Source organism: Pleurodeles waltl, chromosome 1_2 (assembly GCF_031143425.1).
Source record: "Pleurodeles waltl isolate 20211129_DDA chromosome 1_2, aPleWal1.hap1.20221129, whole genome shotgun sequence".
Lineage (NCBI taxonomy): Eukaryota > Metazoa > Chordata > Amphibia > Caudata > Salamandridae > Pleurodeles > Pleurodeles waltl.
The window spans coordinates 98,439,997-98,455,795 of NC_090437.1; the positions used below are offsets into that span (position 1 = coordinate 98,439,997).

The 15,799-nt window shown below is 41.5% G+C and overlaps 1 protein-coding gene across 2 annotated transcripts in view; it reads right to left on the reverse strand.

Moving 5' to 3' along the window:
- The window catches only part of DNAH6 (dynein axonemal heavy chain 6), a 1,211,389-nt gene that overhangs the window by 782,199 nt on the left and 413,391 nt on the right, over positions 1 to 15,799 (reverse strand). For both annotated transcript variants that reach the window (XM_069236637.1, XM_069236634.1), the window contains exons 28-29: positions 14,376 to 14,531; positions 62 to 223 (exon numbers count right to left, since the gene is read on the reverse strand). In XM_069236637.1, coding sequence (XP_069092738.1) covers positions 62 to 223; positions 14,376 to 14,531 — 318 coding nt within the window. The remainder of the gene's footprint in view (positions 1 to 61; positions 224 to 14,375; positions 14,532 to 15,799) is intronic.

The following is a 15,799-nucleotide window of genomic DNA, read 5'->3' on the forward strand; positions in this document are numbered from 1 at the left end:
AAAGGCCTGCACTGGGATATACCAATTGAGAATCAAAGACGTTACGTTGCCACTACTGTACCTTATAGTCCAAACCATCAGAGCAATTGAAGACCACACACTGAATAGCAAGAGCTTTCGCAAGGTCTTTAGTCGTTTCGGTTTTTCCAGTTCCAGCAGGGCCCGCCGGTGCCCCTCCCAGGTCCAGCTGCAGTGCACCCATGAGGCAGAGGTAACAACGGTCCTGCGAGGCAAACGTAAGGTGACCTTAGTACGAATAGCTCACATTCTAGCACCTAGAATCTAAAGCACCACAACACTTAAAAGAACACTCCACATTCCTAAGAATGGACACAAACAGCTGGAACAACAGACTGTACCTACTAACTGCAGTCTGGTGTAAATATGGCACACCGGAAACTGCTGAATCATAAAGCCGTGCGTTGCTTTGACTCATTTGTGAGCACGGAGGATGGTTTGGAAGAAAGGAGTAGCTCAACGCACTCGGTATTGGTGAAGTTGGTCTCTTTACTATGCCTAATACCTTTGACTCCATTTGATTCTTCTGCATAAAGCTTCATGGGAGGGCTAGTGCCAGTCTGAGAGCGAAGTTCTTGGCGAATTAAACAGGACATGTGCATGTCAAAGTTAAATACAGGGGGTCCAAAATCGTTTTTTGATACTCCTCCTGCTTTGGCCCTGATTACAAGAGCGCTGGGTAACTCCGACTCCTGCACAAACCTTGTTCGCTCAGTGGTCGGAATTAGAGATGGGCAGAGTGTACTGCTCCAGCCAGATAGTAATTGTGATTTTATTAATCATGATATAGTGACTTAAAACCTTACATGACCGATAAAACAAAAGTCAATTTTGAAAGCGACAAACATTAATACTTAAGATACAAAGACTTAAAATATCTAAAATGATTTGACTCTACAGCTAAACAAGCTAAATTAGCAAAGTGCGGGGGTGCCACATCCTGCAAATGGTGCAGTTTCCTGGGAAGATTTTTTGATTTATGTTCCCTTGGTGCTTTTAAATGCCTGGGCCAGTACACGGGAATATGCCGTTTTAAAATGTGCTCCCTCCTGTTGAGAGTGCAGCTGCCTTGTACTGTTCAGAAAAGATGACAAACTTTGTCAGGCATGCAGTTACTGGGGGTTTCTGTCCCTGCAAACAGAATAATATAGCTTGGTGGCACACTCTGGCTCCATTTACGTTAAACAAGTTCCCTAGGAGTTTTCTGCATGCATATCAGGGTGGCTGGCTCTGGAGCCCATGAAGGTATTGCGTTCTTTGTTGGAAACAGTCCAAATAGTAGTGCTAAAAATGTTGTATTGTAATAGCCATTCATGGCTTCCAGAAGATAAATCTGTGAGGTTACATTTTTGTAGGATTTGATACACAGCCAGGCATGACTGCGTTTGCAAAAGCGTTCCTTGTCCTTCTTCCAAGGCAGAAACGTACTGGTTTATTCATTGCTAATCTGAAAGCCTGGTGTGATATTGACAGATCCCACAGGTGCTGGGCAGACAGTGTTTTCAAGGCTTCGCCCTTCGCCTTGTCCCAATGATTTGAGTGGCTATGTCCCTGGATCTCCCTCCAGATGAGCGAAAAGCCCAAATTCTAATCTGATTTGCGTTGGTGAAGTATGTTGTGGAAGGTTAAAAATTAGGCGATGAGTTTTGCTCTAGGCGTTGTTGAGAAAACAATGTAGCTGCCCCGGGAAGGCCACTGATCCATTGGAAAGCGTTGTAATACGTTTTGATTTGATTTCTGTAAAAGTGGGCTACCAGGTTGGCATTAAAAAAAATTGCTATGCAGTTTTTGAAAGGCTGTCATCAATGAGGCCAGAAGCGGTTTCAAGGCGTTCAGGTGAGCTTGGGCGAGTGCCTCTCTTTTAGCCAAACCCTCAGATATTTGCACCTGATGCTTCTTTCTACTGTATTGCTGCCCCGCTACCATTTTCCTTCCTTTTTTTTGTCCTTTCCCAAAGATGTTGGTTTTTGGTTTTTAGTGAGTTAGTAGATGTGGTAAAGTTTGCACACTCTCAATATTAAGAAGGTACACACATGCAGGTCAAAACTGCAGATACTTACCCATGGGAAATGCCCAGAATACGCCTCGACATGTGGACTCTGTTGCATAAAACATTCAAATTTACATTGTATGCCCTATTTGAAAGGAATGAACTTCTTATAGATGGCCATTAGCACACATGTTTAACACAGACACCTGAGGTATCAGTTTGTATCAGGCGTGATAATTATCATCAATCAATCTCTCCAGGACATTCATTATTATGGTATTACAGCACAGAATTTTTTTTAAATGATTTACAATCAAAACTAAACACTTGCAAGAAGTGTAAGCCAAATTGGGGAGGAAGATGTGAGCACCCTTGAGGCTTTGGTTTAGAGTTGTTCAGAAGTATTTCAAATCATGTGATTAAAAAGCCACAAGGTTCACGCATGCATGCTACCACTTTTTATAAAAATTTAGGAATAGTATTTTGAAAAGGTGTCTCCACAAGACCATGCCATTTATAAAGTCCTGCAGATTTTGTGTTGAATTTTGGAAAGTCTACATTATTACGCTGTTAAAGGACCGGAATTTTACTCAAGTGCGACCTTATTTAAGGTTTTTACATTCACTTCTAGAAGCGTCCTGGGAGACTGAATATGGTTTTATATTTATTACTGTATTTTCCATGGTGTATATTATCGTGTCCGTTTTGGTGAGCATTCATTTTAATCGAATAAGGTAATTTAAATTTTGACTGATTGAACATACACAGGACAGACAATTATCATATGGAAAATTATGGGTGTTGAGTTTTTGTAACTTATATAGATTTCAAGCATTGTAATTATTGTGTTGATGAACTGCTGTTTTTGATTGGTATGCATGTATTTATTGTTTAGCTTTTGTGTTTTTATTGAAACCCAATAAAGCTTAATTGATTTGATTTTGAAAATAAAGAAACATCTATAAATATAATAATTATTTCTCATAAACGTCAAGATTCTTCAGTCAGCTCCATCATGATCACTATTTATGAAAACGAGACGAAAGGAGACAATAGTCCATATCTTCTTAAGGCTCTCCTTAGTATAAGAAATGCATACTATAGTGCCCCTTCGAAGATTAGAAAGAACAGTTACATAGTTGAAGATCATCTTTATGGAACAGATGTGCTTCAGAGTACCCTTCTGAACAGAGCATTATCTTTTTGTTATTTAGCAGGTAAAACACTTTGGACCTAAGGAAGAGGTAATTTATGCATGTTATGTGGCTATTTTGTGGGCTAAACATATGCAATTAACAGTTCCAACTACCTTAGTCAGAGCTACACACTGAAGCGTTTGAATACCTAGCTTGAAGTTCACCAAGCAAATGAAGAACTTACACTAGTAATTGGTACAAAACATATTAAAAAATAATATATGCTAGCTTCTTTTATTTAGTATATTTATGACCAATATTACAGTGTTTATTAAAAGAGCAAGGACTTATCCCATAAATCAATTTTGTCCACTAGTGTGATTAGGATGAGATGGTAATCTATTACTAAACTTTTGAAGGCTGCAACTTTAGGTTAATTATTTTTTAGAATATGCATGATGAATCAATCAATATTTAATGTTTAGAAAACTAAATGTATTGTCACTATGGCGGTCATTCTGACCGCGGCGGTAGGCGGTAGCCGCCCGCCAGGCGGTTCCCGCCGAAAGACCGCGGCGGCCATTCCGGCTGGGCCGGCGGACGACCGCCAGAAGACCGCCAGCCGGCCCAGCGGGAAAGCCCCTTCAACAATGAAGCCGGCTCGGAATGGAGCCGGCGGAGTTGCAGGGGTGCGACGGGTGCAGTGGCACCCGTCGCAATTTTCACTGTCTGCAAAGCAGACAGTGAAAATCTGTGTGGGGCCCTGTTAGGGGGCCCCTGCACTGCCCATGCCAGTGGCATAGGCAGTGCAGGGGCCCCCAGGGGCCCCACGGCACCCGTTCCCGCCATCCTGGTTCTGGCGGTGGACACTGCCAGAAACAGGCTGGCGGGAAGGCGGTCGGAATCCCCATGGCGGTGCTGCAAGCAGCGCCGCCATGGCGGATTCCCTGGGCCGGCGGGAAACCGCCAGCTCCCCTTTTCTGACCGCGGCTTTACCGCCGCGGTCAGAATCGCCAAGGAAGCACCACCAGCCTGTTGGCGGTGCTTCCGCCGCCCTCCGCCATGGCGGTCATGGACCGCCAGGGTCAGAATGACCCCCCATGTCTCCAAAGTGGCCTTTCACCTGGGTGTACAGTACATAAGGAATAGTTTGCGGAAGATACTGTGACACGAAAGGGTTAATTAGCCTAAGCAGTGATGAATGAAAATGCATGCAGCAAACTCCTGTACCACGCTGAGATAGTAGATGATCCTGTGACGCTTATTTTTGCCATTTTTAATGGACGCAACTACCTGCCAAGGTGCCGTGCTTACTGTACCAGCCCAAGGCATGTGGATTGTGGGGGACATACAGTTGAGGTTGTACTGGCCCCGAACGACCCTGGGAGTAGTTTGAAAGCTTGGGACGATGACTGATTGGTACCAGTGAGAGCACACAAGTCTTGAGGAACCTGATTTAGTGAAAAATACTGATAACATCACAAGAATCTCTGGTGGGATAAAGAAACACAGTACCCCGCCTGCACCATTTCCTATGGAGGGAGAGACAGAGAGGTCGGAGCGGGCTTCCCAGCAGGGTCAGACTGGGATGAAAAATTGGCCCAGGCACCCAAAAAAAGTGGTCCACATTTGCACATCACAACCTTTCATGGATCATTGTGTGGTTAACATAAGGAGCTTATTAAGGGGGAAACGTTTGCTAAAGTATGCTTTTTGAAGTTTCAAAGGCCAGTAGCATCATCTAAGACTAGAAACATTGTTGCTCCCTTAAAGATCACCTGTTTTCTGACACATACCTCCTGGTCAATAAAGCTCTCACTTCGAGGTCCCTGAATGCGTTGCTCTCTCTCCCCAATCCCTTGCTCACCCTCCGATCTCTGGATCTCCTGTCAGGAACTAAAACTCCTGTTCATCCTTAGGGATTCTCAGTCTCTTCTAACAAACATGGCCCTAAATGTTCACACCCAAGCTCAAGTCTTCTGCGCACCTCAAGGACCCATGGGTTCTGTGCATCCTAAGGACTTGAGATTGTTACTTCCTATCAATCCGTGCCTAAACTACCCACTTAACAAAAGACCCTTAAGCTCATTTCCACTCTTTGGTCCCCTGAGGTTTGGGCTCAGGATCAGATCTCAGAGGCTCCAGCTATCTCCCAGGTGCTTTTGGATTCCAGCTCATCTTCTGGTCACCAGATTTGCCTGGTTCCCATTAGGCTCAATAGTACTTGTTCACACATACCTAAAAGCTTCAGGATACCCTCAGTTCACCGAAAACAATGTCCACCAGGAGACTTTGCAAAGTTTAGATTTCCACAAACTTCTCTAGCTCCTTGGTACATAGTCACTACCAGATCTCTAAATCTCCAGTTTACTCTTAGGGGGCATAGAGGGTCAAGATTTACTTCAGCAATATTGTTTCATTTAGGTCCCAGAGTCTACAGTTCATTCTCAGCTTCCTGAGACTCATGCTCAATCTCAGTTCCCCAAAGTCTTGCTCACTCTTAGGTCTTAAAAACGCCTGATCGCACCAATGACTCCTGCCCATCCATTTAAACTCCTCCTCAACTCCACATCCAAAAGTTCTTATTTACCTTTTGAACACTGATTTTCCTGGTCACTCTGAGTTCCACTAAGACTTCTGCCAATCCCTAGGTAGTCGGAGAAACCCTGCTAAATCTCAGGCATTGTTGATTGTACATATCTAAGGTTTTCATCAGTCCCCTTTTTGGTTGTCACTTTGATAGGCCTCTCAGCATATCTTTGGGGTGTAAAACAATTTGGTACTTGATGACTTCTATGTTATAAGGAGAAACATGATCTGAATCTGCTTGACATGCTACAGGAACTCACTCTAGTGAACAAATTACTTACATCCGGTAATACATTATCTGGTGGAGACAGGATCTATTAACTTGTTCATCTGATAGAGACATCTAGCCCCAGAGTCCTAACTTTAAAATCAGATACCAAAATCATAATAACCTAGAGGAGGGAATGTGAACTGAGATCTCCCAAAAAGTCTCTAAGTATCACGAAACCGGTCTAGAACAAAAGAAAAAGACTGGGCAATCATAATAATTAAGGTGAGTAATGATATACTCTATGACATCAAAACCTGTGGAAGGAACCACAATTAAATAAAACCATAAGATATGTAAAAACATGAGAATAAATACATCCATGTTAGTATGCCAAATGTGTGTCAGAAGCAACCCAATGATATTGAGATTGTCCAACCAGAAGAAAACTGGCTTAGCACAAGAGAAATAGACAGGGTATTCATAAGAATACCTATGAGGAAATACATCCCCTTTACTAAAAGAACTGTGCATAGGACCACAGTAAGGAAAAGTTACAAAAATGTTGCAAGCAAGGTGACAGCATCACCCACGACTGAGACCATTAAAAAAATGTCATTAGAACAAAACCTGGTCTAGAATAATTAAAAAAAACTGGGCATCCATACCAATGTAGGTGAGCCCTAACATACTTTATTATGTAACACTAGTGGGATGAACAACTGATAAGAAGTCATAAACAATTAAAAACATATAATAAGGAAAATCCATGTTAATATGACCAATTAGAGGTTAGAGGTAAGCTAACAAAATGAAGATACAACTATTTGCTCCCTTAATGGGATTCAAATCCATGCAAGAGCACCCCAAAGGTACTGCAGAAAGGACCACAGCAATGAAAGTTATATAGACAATGAAACACTATCCAAGACAGTAGGACAGTATCACCCAATGAGCTAGTGAAGATAAATCTATTTATTCTTTTATGTAGTCTGAAACTGCATGTTTTACCTTGTTGGAACACAGAGCAGCATAAATGCCATTGAGCAAAACTCCTAACCATGTAAAGGTATAGCCTAACTAGACCGACACTATAAGACACACACAGAATATTTATCTTTTGCAGAGAAAATATACAATTCCCCTCTTTAAAAAAGAAGTTGGATACAACAATAGCAACCATTTGGCATATAAATATACTTGTCTCAAGGAAATGTAGCTAAATATGATCAGAACATCCTCAAGTTATTCTCAATATATATACCAACTAACATAGGAGTGTAACAAATAAACATCAATGTAGTAATCAACAAACTATATATATTTTTCTTTTTTTCTATTAAAAGGAAAGGCTAAATAAAACAACAAGTATGACAAGTGATCTTGTTAGTTTGGTGGAAACTAAGGTCAGTATGTGAATCTTATAATGATTAAGACTTATCTACAGATGAACTAGAAAGGTGTCAATGAGACAAAATGGAAAATTTACAAGATTCTGAAACAGAAATAATCTGTCTCATTTTGTATATTCCGTCTTATGACAACACTTCTCAGAGTGTGAACCCAACCTACAATAGCTAGAGTCAGGTAAACAATGAAGTTGTACCTAGATGAGGTATTAAAATGACCTCCTTAAGAAAACAGATATAAATATCTTCATATAGAAGAAGTACCCCTGAATAGAGTAAAACCCTTCCATAAAGAAGGAAGTCTTGAATGCAAATGCCCAAGCGCAGAACAACTCTCAAAGAGTCAATAATATTAATTATTCTCTACAATACACTGAAATGAATCTACAGATAGATACGTCCCATTGAAGATCCAGGATAAACTGACATAAGCCAGGAAAAGAAAGGAATAATGTTCCAAGAACATGTTGACACTATAGAAATGTCTATACCAAAGTGTACACAATCTGTCAAACTGCAATAGCTATCTAAGTCTTAAAGTCCCCAAGAAGATATTTTATGGCTTCTAAAGTATCCAATCTATCAAAAGTAGCAACACTGATACTACTGTACCATAGGTAAAAGCAGACGTACACCACAATTAGTTTAGAACAGCTAGGTTATTTAGAAGTACAAGATGATCTTAGTAAACAGACACTCTTAGTGCTGTAGAATACGAATAACGATACCTCTTTGAACAGAGATTAAACAACTGATACTCTCAAGGAGCTGTTAAAAATACAAGTTCCCTATAAGGGATACTAGTATAAGTCCACAATATCACAATTTAGAAAAACAAACTCTCTGCCAAAGGAGCAACTCTGTACCCTTAAATGAAGGTGTAATAACCCACAAGTTAAGAAGTCTTGACTGTGCACATATATCTGAAGGCTCACCAGCATACAAGGAAATACTCAAATACTCTACTTAGATTACTGTAAATACCATGAATGTAACAATAAAGGTAACAACTCTTAAGCACAAGCTTTTCTTCAGATTAAAGTAAATGATATCACCTTTATATCGGATGTATTAAAAAGTAATAACCCTGTAAGAGGCTCTAATTGAAAAATTTGAAGGCGAATAGCCTTGAACATCAGGCATGAAAAGCCCCATAGTGTTCCAGGGCACAATACATCCCAATAACAATTTAAGGAAAAATAGCACCTGCTGAAAGCAGGAACATCCACCAGGTAACACAATTAGGTTGTAACAGATAAAGAACTGAATACCCCTCACGGTCCTGCTGTAGCATGGCTCCTCTGTGGAATAAGTAAAGACAAATAACACCTAACTAGTTAGTACAGGAGTTAAGAACTAGGTCAAAAGGTAGAGCTGAACCAAGCTAATTTGCTATTCCACCCCTACTGGCACGAAAATGCCTTAAAGCGGAGTATGCCTGTGCACCAAATAAATGGGCACAATCAAACAGCATGTCAGTCAATGTGGCTTGGACTAACTCTGAAAACCCTTAGGTACGTAGCCAGGCCCGGCGACGTATCCATACCACAGTGAATGATTAGTTTAGCTGCTTGCGGGCCATTTTGAATCATAGGAGTAAGAGTTCTCCTGGTTTCTTCTGGAAGCGTAGGCAAGATGTTTGCCAATGAGTCCCATAAAGAATGGAACGTCTAAGAACATAGGTTGTATTCACAGAGCATAGAGCAGAACTTGTGGAGGAAAAAATATGCCTGCCACAGACCCCTAGACTTCTGGACTCTATCAGATGGGACATGTGGGAGAGACTCAATATCATGGGAGGCAAAAGCAGACTGTGCTACCAAACTTTGATGAGTAGGATGTCTTATTAGACAAGCCAGATCATCAGGGGCAGGATGGTGCCTGCGGGATATAGCCCAGTCAACAGGGACCCCTGTATCAAGCTTAGCCCAGCCCCTAACATAACATCATGTAGTGGTTTGCACTACTTCAACCCTTGTTTGGCCTTGATGGAGGACATCAATTAAGGGATCTGAAGTTAATTCTACTGAAGGAAGTGTCAGCGGCAACACTACTGCAACTCTTTTCCGCATGTCTGCAAAAGAGGATCTCTCCTTCGTAGCAGGTCCAGGGGGGAAGTAGGCCTGAGGCTGGAGAAGAATCCAAGCCACTAGCCACAGCTAGTTCAGTTAACCAGCTGTCCTTCTGTAAGGTAGGTTCCAACTCCTCTACCGCTTCTCCACCATCTCTCTCAGTAGGATAAACATGAGGGTTTAGATGGAGAAAGGGATTTGACTTCAATGGGTGCCGCCAGCGGAGTCACTGGAGTAGGCTGATCAGATACCAGCCCGAAGGTGGAAACCCCGAACGCTGAAGGGCTAACTGAAGCCGAGGGTAAACCTGCCAGCATAGACACAGTCAAGGAACTTCACACCTCCTTGGGATGCACAGGTGCTCCAGAGGAAGGTGATTCACCAAAGACAGCGTGAAGGGAAGAGTAATATTCATGCATCTGGTCAAGAGTTGTCTTGTCCCCCTGGAAAGGGAGGGAGATGCAGGGTAGGCTCCAACCTCGACTCCTCAACCGAGGAATGGTGGGAAGTCGTATGCGGACAAGTTGGCAACTTTTGTGACTTCGACCGCTTGCGTTGAGACTTACCTCTTGATGTCAATGGAGAACAGCGTCCACGAGAATGACTCCTTGAACGGGCCCCTCGAATGGACATCAGTTCGAGAGGGAGACCTTGGTCGATGGGAAGACAGAGACAGCTCCAACATCTGCATCACCAGAAGCTTAATATGATGCTCTTGCAGAGCCTTCAGCCAAAGTTGACGACAGGAGTTGCACTCTTCAACATCATGGTGCTCGCCCAGGCACTACATACAAATTGAGTGGGGGGTCGTAGCTGACATTTGTCATCCACAGGACCCACAGGGTTTGAACCCAGAAGACATAGAAAAAAGCACTCTGTCCAAACAAAGAAAACGTCAAAGTAGGCCACAAATGGCCTGTATAACCATTACCGGATCCGTGTTGCAAGCGCGGAAAAGAAGGAACTGTTGGCGCATCGGGAAGGGGATTATATGGACTCCGCTGATGTCACATCCAGTGGACGACGTCGATACTGAGTCACGCAATGCCCTCTTCCGACATGCAGATGTGCTATGGGGAAAAAAAACTTTCCAGATCCAGGCTCACGCCTGGGGAAGATTCTAAAGTATGGAATCTGCAGCTAGATGTCTCTATCAGATTGGAGCCTTTCATTTCATTTTCTATATATCCTATATATTATCTATACCTTTGCTCACCGTTGCTGACCCACATACACAAAGTCTTTCTCTCCTTTTTCTGGCACTCATCGTTCTCTCCCCTTTCTTTACTCACTCATTTCATCTCTACTCTCTCATTCTCACCCAGTGCATTTGTTGAAGTTTCTGTTTCTGTCTCGCCGGCTATAATAGCAATTTTTCATTCTCTGTCTCCCTCCCGCAGCCTCACTCACATTCCCCTCTATTTTACTCTCAATTTATCATTCTTCCTTTAACTCTTCCCCTCTCTCGCATCATCTCTTTTTCCTTATCTCTCCCCCTTACTCCTTCATTCCCCACACCCAGATCTCTTTCAATCTCTCACTTGCTTTCTCTGCCTATAAATCTACCCTCTCTCTCACTCCTCTGTCTGCCACATACACTTTCTTTCATTCGTTTTCTAACTCCAGTGTCTTTAAACCCCACTCTCAATGTGTATCCACTTTGAGGTTTACTTCAGATCTGCTTTCTGTCTTGTAAATTCTTCATTTCTTCTGCTGTGCTTTTCTGTATCATTCACACTCATTTCCATTCAACCTTGAACTCCAGTGCATCCTGTACTACCTGTACTACATCTAATGTTATACTCTGTTGTTCTTTTTATTGACTTGCTGCATCGCATTCTAGACTTTCTGATGGTTGTGTGGTACAAGGGTCATGGATCTCGCCGCAGGACTTACCCTCAGCATTATTGTTGTCATTCGCGGGGTCACTGTGGGTCACGTGGCATGGGTTGCAGTTGCAGATATGCGCATATGCACCAGTGTTCATTTCTCCCTTGTCTGGAGTCGTGGGTGCCAACTTGGAAAATAGTAATACTTCCTAATTCCAAGATGTGCCCTTTAATCGAATACCTGCAACTTCTGCTCAAGTCAACATAGTAGATAGTTTCTTCCTGCTATTCTCCTTCCCCTTCTTGGTTACTTCATCATATATAAACGAGACAGGCCAAATACTGAACCTCATCGTTTGTATCTTTGTGAAGGCTGCCTGAAATCCTATCAAAGAAATCCACCTGCTAAGCATTATGTAGCCTCAACCCTAATTAGGTACATCCATGTACCACAGCCATTACATAATGTAGCACATTAGGTTAATTTCCTACAGAAATGTCTAACCCAAAGGACTTCAGCAATTCCTGATGTGGCAGGTTCAAAATATAACTCAATGCTCTCATAATTATGTACTCTCAATCACCAATATCAAACGTGTTATTTCATGAAGAAGAATTGCTAACATTGTTTCTATGTAACTCCAATTAAGGCACTGCTCTTCTTTCTGTCACCACTTCTGGAGCAAAGAGCATTGCACATAGCATTACTTCTAGGACAACATGAAAACCCTATTTGGCCAGTAACTGGATGCCTAAAAGTGCCAATAGGTGCAATAAGGACTTCGGGCATCACAACACTCACCTATGCTGTGGGGTCCAAAAGTTTTTTTTGTATTAGGTCATTGATGTCTTGAAACTATATGATCTGCTAAAATGGTGTGCTCTGAACTATAGATGCCGCCTTCTGTTAACATGGGAGTGGCCGGGCACTTTGTCAAGTTACTAGGCAGACACTGAGGTGTCAAATATTAATCATCAAAATATTCCTAACTAATTTTAAGAGCATGCGGCCACTCCTTTCTTATCACATTTATAGTTGGTCTATAAAGCAGGAGAGTACAAAGATTTCTCCAAACAGCAACAGCGCCTTATATGTTTTTTGTATCACATACGTAATTGTGCTGGTTTCTGCCTTTTATCCATTTTTGTCCATTGTATTACTGTTTATTTATGGACTGGCTGCTGTTAAAATATGATATCTGGGATGAGCAATTATTCTGGGTGAAAACTGAAATAAAACTTGGTTGCAAAGTTAAGAGATTTTTAGGTTTATAGATCGTATTCTGCTTCAGGTGATTAAAAATGTGATCACACATCTGGGCTTATGAACATGCTAGACACCCATCTGCCTCTCCACATTCAGATAATTAAATAGAGGAACTGAATGGGAGTAAAGGTCTTTGACCTTGCCTTGAACTATCAAGCAGTTTTGCTCAGAGGTTTACACTCCCCTCCTTTGATCAATGATTCTTTTCTAGACTCCAATGGTCCATGTACCACTAGATCCATCTCATGTGTGTTTTTGTGAAAAGCTGTGCAATTTCTCTTAGTGCAACATGGTGGGTTTGTTGGTTAGTAGAGGTTTGGCCATGTGAAGAAGTCCTTAGCCATCTTCATTTTCAACAAGATTTGTCTTGTTGTACTTCCACAACCATAAGGCAGAGAACAAAGAAAACGGGTAAAATGTGACTGGAAATAAAGTGCAAGTGGGGCACATGAGGGAATTGGTATAGTGGTAACAGCAAACTAGCCTATCCTCTTTGAAAAGCCACCCAGGAGCCCCTGACCCTCAATATAGGTCTAGAAAAGAGAGGGATAATCCCTACTTTATAAACTAGAGGAAGCACCTGGAGATTTGTAATAACCAAAACTGTATCTCTGCCTGAAAGAAAAGGTTCAAGGACTGCTGGAGACAATCCCAAGAATGAATTTTCAATGAGACTGGAGTGTTACTTCACTGAGAGCCTTCAGTCCATTATGAAAACCACCTACCCCATTAACCAATGAAGTGCCTGCACCTAAAAGGTTCTGAAAAAGAAGATGTTTCCTTCCTACTTGACAAATTCACTGTGGGATCAAAAAAAGTTTGAGGACTTAGGGATCTGTTGTCTATTTTATAGGGTAACTGTCCAATAGTTAAGCCAAAGTGGGCTAATTTGCCAAACCTATTCCCAAACAACATGAAAGAAAAACAACATTATGTGTATTTTTACAGATTTCAGAAAATGTTCATGCTCTGCAGGCAAAACTTCATCATTTATGAGCTTCCACTTTGGATTTAGACAAACCCACAACCTTCTTGGATATGATGAGGGGCATATCCTTTTCACTATATTGTATTTTAGCACAATCTGCTCAACATGCACTCGGATCAAAGGAAACAAGCAACTGAATACTGGAAAGGATGCATGGCTCAACAGTACTTTTTCTGCTGAAAAGAGTTCCAAGTCCAAAGATAATATTTATGGCGATGCAGTCCATAATATCTATTTTACTTTTTCACTCGTTTGCCATCCTCTCTTACCCTATGTCTTGGTAACACTTCCACAATAGGATATTAGCCATTTTCCACTGAATAACATAAAACACTTGTTTTATTTCCAAGCATGGTGTTTGAACATTGTCCTGAACCCCTCAACCAATTTTCTACATTTTTTTTAAGTTTACGCACTAGTTCTTTATTATTCTAATGCAATTTGTTTTAAAACTTTATTTTTTAATTGCCTTATGTGGTTGGTTTCCTGTAAATCATACGTCATACACAGTTCTCCTAAGATTTACATTGCTGCTCAGGCCCACCTGCTAGAGCTAAATCCAGAAAATCCATAAGGAAATTAGGTTTCTTTTATTGATCACTCCACGTCTAAGCAGTATGGGTGCTCAGTCACAGGTCACATCAAGAACGTTTCCTCACCCACTTATGTGGCTGGTCATTTTTTGTACATTGTGACTACATAGCTTTGTTTACATTTCACTGCCTTTATGGTAACGTTTTCTATACTATACCATTTATTTATAGAGATAGTTTAAAGTAAACTTGTTTTTTAAAGACAAAAATATAACAGGTATTTCAGCCAAAATGTAAACCACAGATGACAATAATGAAAAACCACTGAGTACTAACTGTAAGAGGCGTTATCACCAGTCGTGGACATGCTCCCAGATACTCATAGCCATAGGTGTACTGTGAAAGGGCCATACGTGCAACACAGTTATCCAGGTCTAGATCCCAGTAATAGCGCAGCTGTCTTTGCCATTCAAAACTGTCACTGGTGTCCACCTAAATAAATACAACAGACAAAATCAACATATTTTTCGAGATTAACAAATAATGACTTTTATTCTACTGTTCTGTTTCAAGATGATAACATTCATTCTCATTCCCACTGCTTTTACAAGCTTCTTACAAAACTTTGATTTCTGACAACCAGAATTGTAATGAATTGGCACGTTATTTATATGGAAAATGTCACTTACCCTGTGTACATCTGTTTGTGGCATGTTCCGCTGCAGAGTCACATGCTATGCACAGTTCCTGCCATCTAGTGTTGGGCTCGGAGTGTTACAAGTTGTTTTTCTTCAAAGAAGTCTTTTCGAGTCACGGGACCGAGCGACTCTTCCTTTTCGGCTCCATTGCGCATGGGCATCGACTCCATCTTAGATTGTTTGCCCGCAGAGGGTATGGTAGGAGCGATAGAGTGAGAATAGAAAGATCTCCATGCAACGGGATAGAGATGTATGTACAAAGTTTAAGTAAAGGAATGTTTATATACATATGTACAATTTTTTATTATAACTTAAACGGCTACAGGCTCCCGGGGAGGAGGGGGGGCGCATTTGAATCTGCAGCAGAACATGCCACGAACAGATGTACACTGGGTAAGTGACATTTTCCGTTCGGTGGCATGTGTAGCTGCAGATACACATGCTATGCATAGACTACAAAGCAGTAATCCTCTCCAAAGCGGTGGTCAGCCTGTAGGAGTTGAAGTTGTTTGAAATAGTGTTCTTAGTACAGCCTGTCCTACTGTGGCTTGTTGTGTTGCTAACGAACGAGTTACTTACCTTCGGTAACTACTTTTCTGGTAATGCTTGGTAAAGGTATGAGGTTTGGACCAAGTGGCTGCCTTACAGATCTCTGTCATTGGTATGTTTCCCAGAAAGGCCAATGTTGCTCCATTCTTTCTAGTGGAGTGTACCTTTGGTGTAATGAGTAGTTGTCTTTTAGCTTTTAGGTAACAAGTTTGTATATACTTCACTATCCATCTGGCTATGCCTTGTTTGGATATAGGGTTACCAGTATGGGGTTTTTGGAATGCGACGAGCAACTGTTTGGTTTTACGGAATGCTTTTGTTCTGTCGATGTAATACATTAGAGCTCTTTTTATATCTAATGTATGCAGTGCTCTTTCTACCACTGAGTCTGGCTGTGGGAAGAAGACTGGGAGTTCCACTGTTTGGTTTAAATGAAACGGTGAGATGACTTTTGGTAGAAATTTTGGATTTGTGCGTAGTACAACTTTATGTTTGTGTACTTGTATAAATGGT